The 17,500-nt window shown below is 35.4% G+C and overlaps 2 protein-coding genes across 4 annotated transcripts in view; one reads left to right on the top strand and one right to left on the bottom strand.

Moving 5' to 3' along the window:
* LOC125029433 (Bloom syndrome protein homolog) overlaps positions 1–9,891 on the top strand; it is a 20,993-nt gene extending 11,102 nt beyond the window's left edge. For both annotated transcript variants that reach the window (XM_047619295.1, XM_047619296.1), the window contains 14 exons: positions 3,824–3,916; positions 4,130–4,211; positions 4,363–4,510; positions 4,676–4,807; positions 5,149–5,335; positions 5,604–5,681; positions 5,845–6,040; positions 6,226–6,407; positions 7,109–7,265; positions 7,431–7,621; positions 8,174–8,367; positions 8,582–8,712; positions 9,077–9,239; positions 9,346–9,891. In XM_047619295.1, coding sequence (XP_047475251.1) covers positions 3,824–3,916; positions 4,130–4,211; positions 4,363–4,510; positions 4,676–4,807; positions 5,149–5,335; positions 5,604–5,681; positions 5,845–6,040; positions 6,226–6,407; positions 7,109–7,265; positions 7,431–7,621; positions 8,174–8,367; positions 8,582–8,712; positions 9,077–9,239; positions 9,346–9,565 — 2,154 coding nt within the window. In that variant the 3' untranslated portion in view covers positions 9,566–9,891. The remainder of the gene's footprint in view (positions 1–3,823; positions 3,917–4,129; positions 4,212–4,362; positions 4,511–4,675; positions 4,808–5,148; positions 5,336–5,603; positions 5,682–5,844; positions 6,041–6,225; positions 6,408–7,108; positions 7,266–7,430; positions 7,622–8,173; positions 8,368–8,581; positions 8,713–9,076; positions 9,240–9,345) is intronic.
* Positions 9,892–10,597: 706 nt separating this feature from the next.
* Positions 10,598–17,500, bottom strand: part of LOC125029434 — a 10,426-nt gene continuing 3,523 nt past the window's right edge. For both annotated transcript variants that reach the window (XM_047619297.1, XM_047619298.1), the window contains exon 2: positions 10,598–17,500. This exon is cut by the window's right edge and continues 509 nt beyond it. In XM_047619297.1, the coding sequence (XP_047475253.1) occupies positions 15,658–17,500 (1,843 nt within the window). In that variant the 3' untranslated portion in view covers positions 10,598–15,657.

The following is a 17,500-nucleotide window of genomic DNA, read 5'->3' as shown; positions in this document are numbered from 1 at the left end:
AAACCATGCAAAACTATCAGTGAATAAGTGTTTTCTGACTAAAAAAAGAAAGCTTTGCTGTTATCCCAACAGTGGAACATAGTTAAACCTTGTCTGCAGAGCACTCTAAAGACTCAAGAAAGCATGTTAACACTTATTTTTCCACTAAAGATGTTCCTTGTTGTTTGATTTGAATGAACGCTTTCTTGCATGTAAGACACCTACAGTAGCTCAGATATTTGTGGAAAGGATGCCATACCATATTATAGAGATTGTGCTATATAAACAAGGTTTCCATCCTAGTAGGGAAGGTGAAGAGTTTGACATAAATGTGCAAAAGTGTCACTTCTTGCAAGGGATTGGGAAAACAAAACAGTCTAGAGCACTTAATGCACAAATATGGAGTAAATACAACCCTCAAAAAATGACTATAATGTCATATCCGGAATACCAATATAAACTTACTAGTGTGATAAGCAAATAATATAATCACAAATATATAAAACCATACTCTAAACAGAAAAATTGAAATCTATATCATTCTCATGAAGTTATAATATAAGACCTTGTGTAAAAATCAAAATAAGATAACATGAAAAAAAACAAAAGAAAATTTATGAAAAGAACCTACGGGTATAACCCCATGATACCTTGGGTTCAGAGACGGAGACAGGGGCCCAATGTAGGGGATCACCCCTACCTTGGACCTCAGCCCTCGCCTCAACTAATTTTGCATGGTCTTTTCTTCTCCCTCTCTCCTTTCCTTCTCTTCTTCATCCCCTTCTTCTGTCCACTTCTTAAGTAAGAACTGTGCTGAAAGGAGTAAAGGCTGTCTTTGTGTCAGTCATGAACGGCCTCTGGGAGCCATGGGCATGGTATTCCCATGGTTAATTGTCTAGCCCTTACCCCTCATGGGAACCCAGAGGGGTAGACTGTTTCCTCTTCCCAATTATTTCACCATGGCCAATAATGAAGATGTTTTACCCTTATTACAGCATTAAGGCCCCTTCATCAATTAGCCAATCTAAATTTGATTTCATTGGTCTCCCAACCTCTTCCTCTCTTTTAGCCACGGCTCCAACTGATACTAATACCACCTCCTCGATGTTTGCTGTCAACTATATCCTTTCTGAATCATCCACCCAGGTCATTACTCAACCTTCACAATACACCCCTTCCTCTCTCTCAACATCCTTCACCCAATCTTCTACTGCACAGTCTTCTTTATTGTCTACCCTACCCTCTTTAATACTACTCTTCATCCTTTTTGTCCTCCTTATTGTCCTCCCAATAGTACTACCTCTCTCCATACCACCCCATCTTCCTCCCACCCTTGTCCTTCTACTGCTTCCACAACCACAAACCCTTTGAGTAACTTTTTTGGCCCAGCTAAGTGGGATCAGTTCTTTGTGATTCCCCCTACAGCCCATACTCTGGCATTACCCTTCTCTTCCAACAATGTCTCCAAAAACAAGTAGGCAAAGTTTTTTTTCACAGTCGTTCTGATGGTTCACTCCTTGTCACAGTTACATCTGAGTCCCAAGCTTGTGTACTATCTACCCTGACTGACCTCACTGGTAAACCTATTCCTGCCCAACCTCACTCCTACCTTAATACTGACACTGGAACTGTTTGTCTCTCTAACTGACTGTCCTGTCTACAACTAGGACTGGTCAGATTGTGAAAATGACTTGCTTGTATGCCTTGTTTACTATGATGCTGAGGCAGTCCAGTGCTACACTATTCCTTCCAGAGGCTAATGTAAGTCCTACACCAACATTGCCAAGATTAGCTTCCGTAGACATGACCTCCCCCATGAAATTTATATTGGTGGAGTGTCCTGCCCTGTCCAACCATATCAACCTCTTCCCTGTCAGTGTAGAAATATTGGCATTTTGGCCACCCAGCTAAACATTGTCGTTTCACAGCCCACTGCCTTCTATATGGTCAACCTGGTCTGACCGTTCAAATTGCGCTACTCAGTCACGCACATGTACCAATTATGGTAGCTCCCATAATGTATTTTATAGAAGCTGCTCTACCTACAAGCTCCAATCTGAGTTAGCAGTTCTCAGATTCAAACTAGGCCTCACTTTAGAAGCATGTCAAAGAGGTTTTTCTCTTTCTACCAATTTGAAAACTGTACTGTGATCTGCTCCCTTCCCATCTTCTCAAGAAGTCTCATCATCTCTCCCAGTATCTCTTCCTTCTACCCTGAACCAACCTGCCTTTACTTCTCTACTACCTCTCAAATTCCTTTTCCAATCTAATTCCAGATACTCCAATCTCTACCACTGTCCTGGTGTCTACCTACCAGTTGCACCAGACAACTTAAACGTTCCACTCCATCTTATATCACATCCTCTCCTACCCCTACCTCTTCCTCTGCTCCTCGGACATCTATTCCCTCTTCTCCTTCACATAAGAAAACCTTTGTTTTTCAGACTTCCCCACCCAACTCCCCTCCAGAAACTCGTGAAGACATCCAAAAGTTCATAAACATGACTCAAGAAAATGATCCACTCCCTCATCCACCCTCTAATACCTTTAGTCACTCTACATTCAAAGTATCTGCTAATATCCATCCTCCTCCTCCTCAAGTTCCCCCTACCCCTCTTCCTCCCACTCAATCAAAAAACACCCCACCCTCACCTCCTCCATGTACATCATGGAGGAGGTGAGGTCTTCCTTCCCCATTATCCTTACCACCCTGACTTTGATGCTCATCTGACTCCCTTAAGTCAAACAATGTCCGTTTGTAGATCCCTTCCTTCCCGACGCTCTTCCTGATACTTCACCACGATCCCCTATTCCCTTATTTCATTCTCAGGATTCTTCTCCTACTTCCACAACAATCGTTTCTTACTGTATTACCATTTGGTTGATTTGTAATATCTCTTTTGCAGTTTTCCCATACAGTGTTACTCTCCCTTCCTGTACCTTTAACCAGATCCTTTTACAAATCCCCACTGTATTCCATTTTCTTCTCCTCTATACCCTTTTCACTAATATTCTATCCTACAGTATTCTACAACCATTGACATCTAAACATCCTGATCTTTAACTCATTTCCACCCTTTTTGCCACAATACTTTACCATAGTACTATATGACCTTTGATGTCTAGCACATTTATTTCTTGTAACCATGAACCATTGAGTATGATACCAAACACTGCTTATTTTATTCAGAGTAAAGAGCAAATAATGATCAATAGTGGAATCTATACAAGGAAAAAAAATAGTCTACATTCTTAACTGATCAGAAAATATGGAAAATATAAACCTTAGAAAATAAAAATACCAAAAAATTCAAAATAGTTCCTTAGTGTTACAAACAAAAGGCAAGGAATACTGCTATTGCACGTGAGCGGTCGTTCATGCAAGAGTGATGACACAAGCCCCCAGCGGTTGGGCCCAGACTGCTATGAATGCCACATGGATGGGGGGCTTGCGTATGGTAAAATCACCCAGCGGCATTGGGTTAACATACACAAGTTTTGAGATTTCCTTTGTTAGGTGTAACCTAAAAAATTGTCTTCTGAATCTCATTACTGGTTGTGGATATATTCTAGATGAGATTCAACAGATGTCCATTGGAAAATAATGGAGGTAGAAACACACTTTTACAATTTTCCTGTGTGAGGAATTAGAATTTCAAAAGGCACACATGTATGAAGAGAGCCATAGTTTCATAAGTTACCATGGTATGAAAATTTATTATATGACACTTATACTTGGCAGTCATGTGGCAGCTGTTATTTGTTATGTACTGCCTAGATAATGTGTGGGTAAAAAGAGGAAAGTTATCTTTCTAACCCACTGCTTTTCCTATTTTTCTTGAAGCTGCCTGCATGTGTCACAGAAGGTGTGAGCATTGTTGTCTCACCCCTCAAGTCACTTATCCAGGACCAAGTGCAGAAACTGGCTTCACTGGATGTTAGTGTTGTATCTATGTTGTGTTTATCTAGCTTCTGTGTATGTCTATAATTGAAATGAAATGTAATATCTCATCATAAGTATTTTGGAATATATATAAGATATATTATTAAATACCAAAGTAATTATTCTTTCACTAGCACAGGGATAGATTCTACATTTCATCATTCAGCAAGAATATTAAATATTTTTATATATCTTTGTTTAAACCAGATTCCAGCTGCTCATTTGTCTGGAGATGTGACACAGAGAGATGAGACTCTTGTTTATTCTGAGCTGATGAAACGTGAACCAGGTATAGTATTAGAGACCTCAGAGTGTTCAGAAAGCTACATTTCATATTTTATGTCAGGAAGTCATCTTGCTATTATTGGCACTCTGAAATTTATTCTGTTTGGCAGATAAAGTTCTTTGTTGTATCTAATGCTCTGAATCATGCCTTCCAGGTTTGAAGCTGCTCTATGCCACACCAGAAAAGATTAGTGCCAGTCAGAAATTTTGCAGTGTTCTAGAAAACCTGTACCAGCGACAGAAGTTGGGAAGATTTATCATCGATGAAGCCCATTGTGTGTCTCAGTGGGGACATGACTTCAGGTATATCGTATTTCAAGATAAAGAGAAGAAAGTGCATATTATTTGATAAATATATATTTTATTATGAAGAGAAAAAAGTGTGTATAATAGAGATATAAATACTATATACTCTCAACAACTTTGTGTATTATTAGAATTGCTTTAAGCAAAATTATTTTTTCACAGACCCGATTACAAGAAGCTGAGTGTGCTACGACAGAGGTATCCTAATGTACCTGTAATTGCATTGACAGCAACGGCAACACCTCGCGTCAGAGTAGACATCCTGCACCAGCTAGGGCTTACTGACCCTAAGTGGTACTATATAATGCTTATTGGTTATTTTACATGTATTTGTTAATGAATAATGGCTGTTGCTTTCCTTGTGTGAATTGACTTAATTAAATAACATGAGAATGGTAAGGATTTTCTCCTATTCAAATTTTATATGTACTATGTATATATAGATAAATAGATAGAGAGATAGGTGAATAGATAGATATATGTCTGTATGTATGTATATATGATTTACATAATACTACTCTGTGATGACATGGATTATTTATATGATACTTCTGTATTTCTCCAAATATCAAAGGTTTTTGGTTAAATTTTAACACTAAGGAACATTAAAATTTATAGAAGCTATTCTCTGACAGGTTCCTAAGCAGTTTTAACAGATCAAACTTGAGGTATGAAGTATTACCCAAGAAAGGTAAGAAAATCACCACTGAAATTTCTGCTGTTATCAAGGCTAAATATTCAGGGCAGTCGGGCATCGTTTACTGTCTCTCCAGAAAGGAATGTGATACAACTGCTGATGATTTGGCCAGAGCTGGGATTAAGGTGAGTCTATGAGGTGCAGATACGATATTTGAAGTTTAGATTTTTTTTCTTAATGTTTTCTAAATTTCTGATGGATTTAGGAGTTCATATTTTTAAAAAGTGGTGATGTGTATATTTGCTGTGTTTGGATTTTAAAATTATTTCCCTTGAGATTTGTATGATTTCATTAGCATTTATCATCATGCAGTTGATTATCATTAGTTCTGTAGATGGACTTTGGAGGTTTCCAAGATTTATATATTAATATTTGTTGTGCAATTGGCTTTAGGCAGTGAGTTACCATGCTGGTCTGTCTGATAATCAGAGAGTCAACGTTCAGACGCAGTGGATCAACGACAAGTTTAAGGTAAATCTTTAGTAAGATTTACTTGTTTATTTTAACAATTTGATGTTCTGAGGAAGCAAAAATGAAAAATATCTATGGAGATTTTTTTCTTTTCTTTTTCTTATTGTTCCATATATATATACACACATATATATATAAAAAATTTCTTCTTCTTTTCTTTTAGGTTGTGTGTGCAACTATTGCCTTTGGTATGGGCATAGACAAGCCTGATGTTCGCTTTGTGATTCACTACTCACTGCCTAAGAGCATAGAAGGGTATTACCAGGAATCAGGCAGAGCAGGCAGGGATGGAGAGATTGCAGATTGTATTCTGTACTACAGTTACGGAGACATGCACCGTCTTAGAAAGATGATTGACAGTAAGCAGTATTCGTATTACAGAAGTGAAAGCTTATTATTAGTTTTATTTTTGAAAATGATTTTGTTTTTGTTTTATTGTTTATTTGTGAAAAAACATGATTCATTCAAGTTTAAAAAGACTGAAAAATGTATTGGACTTAACAGTACTTGGTTGACTCACACACCAAATTTCTGCCCATGACAGTGGACAGAGAGAACTGGGAGGCCAAAAAAACACATTATGACAACCTCTGGCGGATGGTGGCGTACTGTGAGAACAAGATGGATTGCAGAAGGACACAATTGCTAAACTACTTTGGTGAAATCTTTAGCAGGGAGAAATGCAAGATGGACAGGTTTACTGCTTGTGATAATTGTAAATATCATGTAAGTAACTCTTTTGGTAAATCAGTTGTATTTATCAGCATGTGCATTATGTAAAAATGCATATGGTTTAAGCCTGATGTAAGGTTTATAATGGTCGATACACTTCTGGTTACTTGTTAGAGTTTTATCAAAATAAGGGCATACACAAACAGTTTTGGCAACTGCTATCAATACTTTGTGTTTAAAAATGTGTTATTTGCATTCATAAAAACTATTTTATTAAAATATATTTAACAGCAATTAGGATTTTTCTGGTAAGAAGTTATTTAAAAATTTAAGAGATCCCTTTACTTGGGTATTTTAAAATATTTTTATATAATGACAGACTTGGTTAAGTCATATTATAGGATTCTATTCTATTTTGTTCTTCATGGATACTTTTACATTTTCCTTATGGCTGCTAGAATCTGAGGAGGAAGGTAATATTTTCATGCAAGTTAGATTATGTCTCTTTGTTGCAGCAGGAAGAAGATTTTGAATATTTCATCAAAGTTTTACATTGATTTTTCCTCTCATTTTTGTCTTTTATTTGTGTTGGAAGTTTGTATTTATTGATTTTAATGTTTGTTTTATATCTGCACTAGAAGAGTTAAAATGGATATAGAAGCAGTGAAATATTAATTTTGAGACAAATAAATATTCAATAATTTTATCAAAATATTGATTATTTTTTTTTTTTTTATGTCTGATATATTAAACAGGAATCCTATCAAAAAGTGGATGTCAGTCGTGAGGTCAGAGCCATCCTCCAGGCAGTGAGGCAATTGTGCACTGGCGGCAGGTGGTCCAATAACTTCACTATCAATCATTTTGTTGATATCTTTAAAGGTTCTGAAGCCAAGAAAATTGTTGACAATGGTAAGTAATTAATACATGTACAAGATGCATGTGCTTGTGTTTTTGTCAAGCAGTGTTAATGAAATACGTTTGTTTGGATTTGAAAATGAAAATAATAATAATAGGTCATTGATTTGTTAAAGGTCAGGATAGACATGAATTGTTCCACAAAGCACATTTTCACAGGCCACAATAGACATCCTCTTCATGGGATGGGCAAGTCATGGGCTCGTAGTGAGGGTGAGCGCCTCTTCAGAAGACTCGTACTTGAGAGCTACTTACAAGAGGACATGGTCATAACAAGAGATGAAATGGCCTGTGCATACCTTCGTCCGGGAACAAAGTGCCAGCAGTTCCTCAGCAATGCCAGTGCCAAGGTAATCAGTCTAAATATTTTTTGTATAGATATATAGAAATATATTTAAAGGTATCTTTTTTGAGCTTAATCTCCAATCCATATGTAATCAGCCCAGTGCCGCCGGTGAAAATGAATAAAAACTGAGGAAAATGCTGTGCTCATTTTTTATATTTTTGTGAAATTTCTCTGCACATAGATGGCTCTGCTAGTGCTTAGCCACAAAAGAGTCAATTAGTAGACCTTGTGACCTTACCTGATTTCACCTTTCCTTGAATTGGCGGGTAAAACGTATTTTTTACTAGTGCTATGAATATAGATCGTGTTGTTTTTATTATAAACATTATAATTACCTTAATGTTATAAACATTAGTAACTGCAAAATAAGAGAACGTAAAATATTTTCATAAATAATTGGCTTATTGGTGACTTGGTACAAGTATAGCCATCTATGTGTAAAAACAATTAAACAGGTAAACTCACCTGTCAGCATTGGGTTTAAACCAAGATGATATCAAGTGGATAGTGGATAGCTGTTTAAAGTAAGCCATTTGAACTTTGCTTGTTTATCCAGTTTGAGTTTGAGATGAAAGGAGCAGCGAAGGACAACCAGAATGATGCCAATGATGCAGATCTTGCAAATAGTGAGGATGAAGAGCTTAAGCAACTGCAGAATGAGTGTTACCAAGCTCTTCTACAAATAGTTAAGGAACTTGCAGCAGCTAAAGGTGTCAATTACACTAATATTATCAACATGGTGGCTTTAAGGTATGGTGATACTGTTACACATAAGGATAGGGTATCAAGGGTATCAGTGGGCTTAGTTTTGATATTTCATTGCTAGTATCAATATGACCATTGATAGAACACTTGCTTTGATTGAAATAATTTGAAGGTATGCAATATTTCACACCCTCTCCTGTATTGACTAAAATTTGCACATTACAAAAAAATATTGATTATTTTCCCTTTTTTTCCCCAGATTGATGTCAAAGTCTCTTCCTGAGAGCGAGGAAGAGATGCTCAGAATACCTCATGTAACAAAAGCAAACTATGACAAATATGGTCATTCTTTGCTTGACGTCACACAGCGATTTGCTGCTCAGAAATTAGGTGTGTATGATTATTATTGGGGTAAAGATTTAGTTGGAATGTTCTTTACTTGAATGTCAGAATCTTCAGAGTCCTATATGTATTTTGTAGTAAATTTGGAAATTTCATTCAGTTTGAGCTAATTGCATTTTGATTAATAACCTTAGTTTTTTACAGTCATTATTATGATTATAATTCTTTTAGGTTTATTATTATACTTGTTAGGATGGTGGTCATTTTTATTGCTATAATTATTATAAGTAGTAGTAGTATTGTTATTGCTAATATTATGTCTCTATCTGTCTATCTGTATATCTATTGATACATATACCATTGTCAACAGTCATTAGTAATTCTGTATTTTTATTATTCTTTCTCTCAACAGTAATTCTGAGTGATAGAGCTGATGCAGAATTTGAAGAATCGGGTTTCAATGATGGGGATGGAGACACAACGGGATGGCTCAGCTCTGTTTCTGCTCCAGAGCCCTCATCGAGTTCCTCTCCATACTTTGGGAGGGGAAGCCTGACTCGTAAATTTGGCAGAGGGTAAGTCTCTCTATTTTTCTTCTTCTTCTTACAGACTTCCAAATAAATTCTCTATATGAATTAAAAATGAAAGGAAAAGAAAAGAAAAGAAAAAATCTAATTGCAGGGTAAAACGGAAAAGGAAAGTACACTGGGGGAGCAAAGCGTGGAAGGTACACAAAGGCCAGCTCAGGAGACACCACCTACAGTCCCACCAAGACAACTCGCTCAAGAGGCACAAGCTCTCGTGCTGGATCTTCAGCAGGACGGGGACAGACCAGGGGATCCAGGGGAGCAGGAGCGAGAACGGCAGCATCAGCAGGAGCTGGAAGAGGTCAAGCAGCTAGCAGCAAGCTTGGCCTTTTAAACATTCCAACACCACGGTCCTTCATGCCACAGCCTAGGGTTGTGCAGCTTTGAGCATGTGTAATAAGAGTCTTTGAAGCCGAGCATTGAACATTTGTAAGATACAGGTCATCTGTCATACATTTTACATTCTTCATTTTCTTTCAAACTAGAAGTGCCTGATGTTCATTTCTGTAGAATTGTAAATCTTTACATAACAAAGAAAAGAAAGAAAGAAAGAAAGAAAGAAAGAAAGAAAGAAAGAAAGAAAGAAAGAAAGAAAGAAAGAAAGAAAGAAAGAAAGAAAGAAAGAAAGAAAGAAAGAAAGAAAGAAAGAAAGAAAGAAAGAAAGAGAGAAAGAAAGAGAGAAAGAAAGAGAGAAAGAAAGAGAGAAAGAAAGAGAGAAAGAAAGAGAGAAAGAAAGAGAGAAAGAAAGAGAGAAAGAAAGAGAGAAAGAAAGAGAGAAAGAAAGAGAGAAAGAAAGAAAGAAAGAAAGAAAGAAAGAAAGAAAGAAAGAAAGAAAGAAAGAAAGAGAAAATAAAATAAAAATAAATTTCCAAATTTTATATGCTTTTATGGAACATGACTATCTTTACCAGATTTGAGCCATAAGTAAAGGGCACTTTGCTTATAACACACCATATGGATATTATATATTTCTACTTTTAAAATGTGGTCAAGTTTCAGCGGAAAACATAGTTCTGTCCTCCAAGGAGTGTTATTTTAGGCTTAAGGCATCCTGTTTACCTGAAGAATAATTATATAAGAGTCCTTGCATTCCATTCATTCATGGTTTTAATTCCACTTTATCAAAACTTTTGCTAGTATTTCAGCTACCTCAAAAACAATGTTATTCAGTATATCCAAGTGAGTATTTCTCCTGTTTTGATACATTATTTACTTCATATTCTTAACAAAAAAAAAATGTATATGTTCCCTACTCTCAGTCTGTTATATGAATTAGTAATGTATAATTCATTTTTCAGGATACAAATGGGACCATGTCTTAATCCATAAGGTTTATCAAAACCATCTTAACAGGAATATATATAGATATATATATTTATTTTACATTTCATAAACATTTTCAACAACATTAAATATGTGAATCTTTGCTATTGTGTCTTTATCTAACGTGGACAAATAAACCTACAATGTGTACATAAATAAATAAATAAAATGTTATTTATTTATTTATATATAATTATATATATTTATACATATATATATTTATGGAAATATCAGAACAATACAAACTGCAGCCCCCAAATTCTCCTTACAAAATACAAAATAGAATACTGAAAATAGTAACAAAAGATAACATACAATTTCTATCATTTAGACTCACAAACAAACAAAATTGTGCAGCTATTTAAGTCTGTCAAAGTATTTTTTATTCTAGAAAATGCTTCACATAATTTTTCTTGTCATACTGATCTGGCTGGGATTTCACACAAGAGCAAGGCAGGGAACCAATGTAAGGACTCCTTGATGCTGCCAACACTGGTAAGGGCAAGGAAGGCTTAGAGCTAGAATCTATCCTGCTGGAGAAAAAAGAGAAAAAAAAAAGGACACAACTGGGGGGAAAAAAAAAAAATGGTTTAATTCTCTGTGTAAATGGATTTCTGAATGCTCATTTATATGACTAATTACAAAGGAATTCCATTTGCAATGTTACCCCAGTTTCTTTAAATAGTAGTACATTTGGTACATTGTACATTTTCTTGAGGATTTGATGCACCAGCTAAAACAAAAAAAAATTGCTACTAGGGTTTTCAATGGTATTAAACCATCAAAACCAATGGCAATGTTGCTGTAGTTTCCTTACAGTATCACAGCACATGATTTTATCTAAAATAAAATTTCAAAATTTCTGAGACTTGATAAGTAAATGTACTGAAATAAAGCAACCACACAAACCATCAAAGAGACAAGATATTTCAATAGGACATTTACTAAATGCTACATATATATACTCATGTGCAAACTAGAGAAAAGTTGAAATGTATATGGTATATAAGAGATTTTCACTAATTTAACATACATTTCTGAAAGTCAAACACTTTTACAAATGTCGAGGCTCATAAGTGTTTACTGATTTATCATATTCATGCTTATTACTTCAACCTAAGACTACAAATAAGTAAATTGGCAGCTTCAAATAATATATCAAATAACTTCCGAAATACACCAGTATTACTATAATATAATATGATCTTTATCATTCAGTTACCCAGAATTAAACAATTGAAAACTATGGTCATTAGCAATCTACTGACCAGATATCTATGACAAGGAGAACTGACTCATGGATTATGGGAACCTAAAAGAGTATGAGGAAATTAATCAAAATCGAATACATTCACAACTGGGCCTTTTATAAAAAATTTATATTTTAGAAAACTTCTCAATTGCATTTGTTGTTATTTTGACTCCTAGAATTTTCCTCTGACAGCCTCCAATAAACTGCAGATAGCGGGCACGTTTACGAAGAACCGGGTAAAAGAAATTTCATGCTTTTCTTTTTTTTTTTCTTGGCAATTTCATTTCATTGCCAGGTATATTACCTTTTAGATATACACACAATATGGTTTTCATTCCATAAAATCAAGATCTAGTTACAATATGGATGTGTAAAGACACACAGTCTCAATGCAAGATCAGGCACACAATATTGGTACTCACTGTGATGAATTACTCAATAAATGTATAATTACCTGCATGAACCACAGACAATAAAAATTAAATGGAAACTTTGTAGACATCACACCTTGAAAGGTAAATTTTTGCATTTGCCAAATTATACACAATGAAGATATACACAAAGAGTAAACTGTACATTAGCACCCTTCAGTCTCCCCCCCCCCCCCTCCCCTCAGAACAGTGACAGGTCTCTTATTCTGTTCTAGTTAAAATACAGAACTTATGGTAGGCTAACATTCTATAATGGCACAGGTATTAATTTGGGTAATTCTTTCTTCACCCAGGTCTTAGAAAACCTAATTGTACAATTATTGTTACTCTCCATTTTACCTTTTAGAGGTACCTAATTTGTTAAAAAACCATGCATTTAAATTTTTTTTTTTTCAAAAACAAAGATTCGATACCAGAAGACATTCCAATTACTATGATTGGCATCTCATATTTTTGGTTCTTTCTTCTGTTCATCAGTGTGATAACTGACATACAGCTTGGTTTACAGCGTTCAAAGTTGTATATAAAAAAAACTCCTGCACAATGAAGTCAAAGTTGGGTGCCTTCAGCATTCTTGGTAATATAGCTACATAAAGATAGAGAATTTTAAGTAAGTCTTCTTTCTGGTGTTCCAATGCTTTTGAGGATGACCAGATATCTTGACAATGTTAGAGGATTTTGAAAGTGGCACATCTTGTGGATAAAATAAAAGGGTATACTAATAATCAAATTCTGCCCATTTAACTTTTCTTCCAACCCATGGTACTGGAAGGTATCATATACTTTCTTTTCAAAATTAACCTGATAATTATTAACCTCTATTTGTTTACCCATCTTACAAAATTGAGAGAGAACTAAAATTATATAAAGAGCTTTAGTAAATATAGGATAGATGTGTAAAAAAGGCACTGGTCTCTCAGCATCTTTACTAATTATTCTGATAACTTCTTGATGAAAAGAGTGCAAGACTTACCACACTTATCATTTATAAGGCATGGGGGTATGCTGCATGTTATATCACTCGGTCCATTTTTATATGCCTTAATATTAACTAAACTTTATGGATCACATAACTGAATAATGAGGTTCCAGTGTCTCACAAAGGGGCTACGGACATTTCCATGAAGCATTTTCATTACAAATACATTACAAGGCTATCTGTGCTTACATACAATGACAACTAGGACACTTTTCTAATCCTAAAAATAATATTCAGACAATGTGTGTTCATCCAAAAACTAATTTTGTTAACATTGACATCAGAACTAAATGTTTTTTGGTTTGACAAAATAAAGTGTGCATAATGGCTTCAAGGTATATTTGTACTTAGGATATGAATTATCATTTCTTTGAGCTGAACTCTTAGAAAAAAAAAAAAAAAGAAAGAAAGAAAGAAAAAATCTTTGAAAGCCATAAACAAAATACTAAAGATCAGGTTTGGTCAAACAGTAGACTGGATCTCGAGTACTATCACGTATGGTACTGCAAACATAAAACCATCTACCACTAGCATCATCAAAAACCACCGAAGCAGAAACATCCAGTCTCAGAAATAGTGCTATAGCATATTCTTTGGATTGTCTTATTCTCTTCCCTTTAACCTCATTTAATAAAAACTGCCTGATGTTCATTCAGGTACAATCCTTTGCTTATTGTATGTTTCGAAAAAGCATATTTGCTAGTTAACCCATTGGTTTTGCTTTGTATCAAATTTGTTTACACATAAACAACTTCACAAGCACTTAGTTACCAAGTTGTCAATTACCTGGGCCCATCTGGTTATACCTTTTCACCCCAAACTTTGCATTTACTCTTGTTACTGATACTACCACTACTGATATTTTAAATCTTACTCATATTCTTATAGTGCTACTAACAATAAAAAGCCATAAAATAAAGACCTTTCCAAAAGTTCAAGGACTGGGGTAATTAGGTGCTTCTGGAGCCGTTTGTAAGTAGACATAATTAATAGAACAAAACCACAGTGGACAGTGCATGTATATGTGCACTTGTAGTCTCAATGGGTTGAAATCCTCACAGGTCAGATTATAAATATATATATCACTTGGCACAAATTAGCAGTGAGTAAGCTTTAGACTTTACAAAATAGGGTATATGCATTACAGAGAAAAAAAAGTCTTATAAAAAAAATCAAGCAAAGTATCACTTTTACATGATGCTAAATTCTCAAACACACTGGTTCTAATACATTTTAGAAAACCCAAGTACTGACACAAAAGCACTTCTGACATTTAAATAATTACAACAAAAAAGCTCTCCTGGTGCTGCCATTATATAATTTTTTAAAGTTTACTTAAGAAAACAGTACATGTACAGACACAAAGAGATTCCTTCAGCACAGAACAAAAAAAATATCAAACACTAAAGTTTAACATTATCATGCCACAACAACCTCTGACCATTGTATATATTTTTTCTTAATATTCATCAAGCAGAGTGTCTTTGGGACAGTGACTGTAATTTATAACTGTGCTGAAATCTATATTTTCCATAAAATTATAAATGGTTTAAAACCAATTGTTATGACTCTTCTTTGGTTTAATTTAAAAGAAATTTCTTATAACCTTTTTCCTGTTGATATGTAAGTACCAATTTGACAAAATCTACAACAGAATAAAATAAATACCTACTGCATTCACCTACCAATATACAATAACTACACATTTCATGCTAAATAACTCTTCAGAAAACCCAACGATTCTAAACACACAAGCACTTTAACTGCAACATTAACACTAAAATAGACTGCAATATGTTAATAATATATCTGGTTTTGTACACATCCCAAGAATATAAGAATAGATCACCTACATTTCCTAGAAGTTTATTTCTGTGACTTTACAAATGACTGGTCCTTCGATAAGATGTTAAATATTTGAGATGGAAAGAAAATCATTCTATGCACAAGTAACAACAATAACAACAACACCAAAAGAAGATAGTTGCCTACTAATCTAAGTACTGGGTTGTTTATATATCTATTTATTAATTGCACTCACTTCCTGAATAACAGCCACTTTTGAAAGAACAATTGAGGACTTGTGTAACTGGCTGTTCATTTTGGACGGACTCAGTCTTAACACCAAGTAGATGTAACTTTTTAAAATCATCATCGAAAAATAAATATCAGTGTTAATAATTATAATATACATAGATTGATATGATGACAATGATAATTACTTGCCTTTAACATTCTGCATAAATGAAATCTCATCTAAATGCATACATCTATTATTTTTCATAAGCCTAAAATCTATTCATCTTTTCCCTAAAAATATTTGTACATATTGCACGGTGAACAGATGAAGAAGGTTGATCACATAAATAATTGTGGTACACTCTAGGAAGCACAAGTGACCAGGTAGACTGTCAAACCCAATCAAGCAGGAAGTTTGTTCTGCAATGCATTACTTGTTAAATTATCAACACTGTGGGACAGCAACATGTGGGTGCTGGAAGCTTCAGGGTCTTCACTGCAATGGAACAGTACCTGGTGAGTGGAGAGGTCAATTGCAGATGAAAACTGTAGGTGGCACACTTGGCATTCATAACAATCTTCCTCGTGTTCCACTTTGCAAATGTCTTCCTCACATTCTATTTTACAGACTACACTATTATCACATTCAACTTTGCAGACTGGATCCTGTCTATTGGAGCAATTTGTCTGTGGACATTGGAGGATTACACTTTGGATCAAACTTTTGTCATCTTTTGTGTCTTTGTGAGTGTCAACATCAATCTTCAACTCCTCATCTGTGTTTCCACCCACCAACATTTCACGTAAAATATCTGTAACACTTGAAGTCTCTTGTTCTCTTTCCGAAATGCTCTCAGAGTGATTGGCTTCTGCTAATATCTTGAAATTTTGGAGCATGCGGCTGAACAAAAAGTTTGTTTCTACCTTCGGCATATCATAGTCATTCTCTGTTTTGATTTCTTCACCGGCTGGCTTTAATAGGTATTCCTTCAGAAGGCTCTGCTGTTCACTGGCATTAGACTCCAACAGAATCTGACTACCACTAGCATCACTTTCTTGCATTTTGCCTGCAACCATTAATGACCCCTTATTTCCCCTTTTGGAATTCCTTTCCCCATTTTTGGTTTCTTCTGCTGCAGCCACTTTATGCTGGAGCTGACACTTTTTACTTTTACTGCCTGGGATTTTTCTGCTTTTCACTTTTAATTCATTCATCTTTCCCTGGTCTTTAGGTACACCTGCTCTCTTTTCATTCTTCACTTTTAAATTTCTGGCAGATAACTTCTCAAGGCAACTACTTAATTTATCCTGATCTTTGCCAATAATCAGCTGAAGGAGCCTTGAACGAACTACAGGCTCTGATGTAACTTTACCATCTAATTCCTTAGCACAAACCGATTCTTCATTTAGTGTTGAAATACTCTCTCTTTTTGAAGAAGAGGGCTTACTTTGTGACCTCTTTTTTCTTCTCTCTGACTTTCGCCTTTTTTGTATTGGTAATCCATTGGCTGCTTTCTTTCTTGATCTACTTGGCTTCCATTCTAAATCATCTGCTTCGCTATGCGAAGACTCAGTTGTTGACTGTTCTGGAGTCTTGTGAGGATTATCACCGTCTTTCTGAAGAGATTCTCCAACTATACAATTTTCCTTTTGCTGAATAGAAAGAGATATTCTATGTAAAAGTGCAGAAGAATGCAATTCTTTCAAAGGCAAGTCTTCAGCATGTGGCTCTGTCATGGATTTTTGCAAGATTTTACCTATACCATTTAAATCACCGGTTCTCTTATTGCTGCTCTCTCTCCAATGCCTTTTAGAGTTACAGTTTTTATATTTCATGAATAATGCACGGAGGATTGTGCTGAAGGGTGTTTCAAAGTCATTGGTGTTTGCATGACTTTGTTTTGAGGTCTTTGATTTAATTCCTGTTTTATGGTTAAGAGTCTTCATTAACTCAAAAACTCCTAGCTCTTGGCAGTCACGCTCTGGCCTCATGGACGGAATGTTGTTGGTATCAGCTTGAGCATTGAGATATAATTCCTTCAAGAGAGCAGCGTACGGGTAGTGGACTTCCAGGTGTTGAAGCTGGTTGAAGAGTCTTGGAGGCAAGGGTTCTGGTTCTGGGTCCTGAATGGTGCCTACTCTGTCACAGAGATTTTTCAAGCATGTTGCATAAGGACAGACGACAGCTAAGTCTGAATCTGTGAATGATCTTGTGAGAGGAGGAGGAGGAGGAAGCTTCTGAGTA

This window comes from Penaeus chinensis, chromosome 10 (genome assembly GCF_019202785.1).
Source record: "Penaeus chinensis breed Huanghai No. 1 chromosome 10, ASM1920278v2, whole genome shotgun sequence".
Taxonomy (NCBI): Eukaryota; Metazoa; Arthropoda; class Malacostraca; order Decapoda; family Penaeidae; genus Penaeus; species Penaeus chinensis.
The sequence above is the reverse complement of the archived record's forward strand: the minus strand, read 5'-3'. Positions and strand labels throughout refer to the sequence as shown.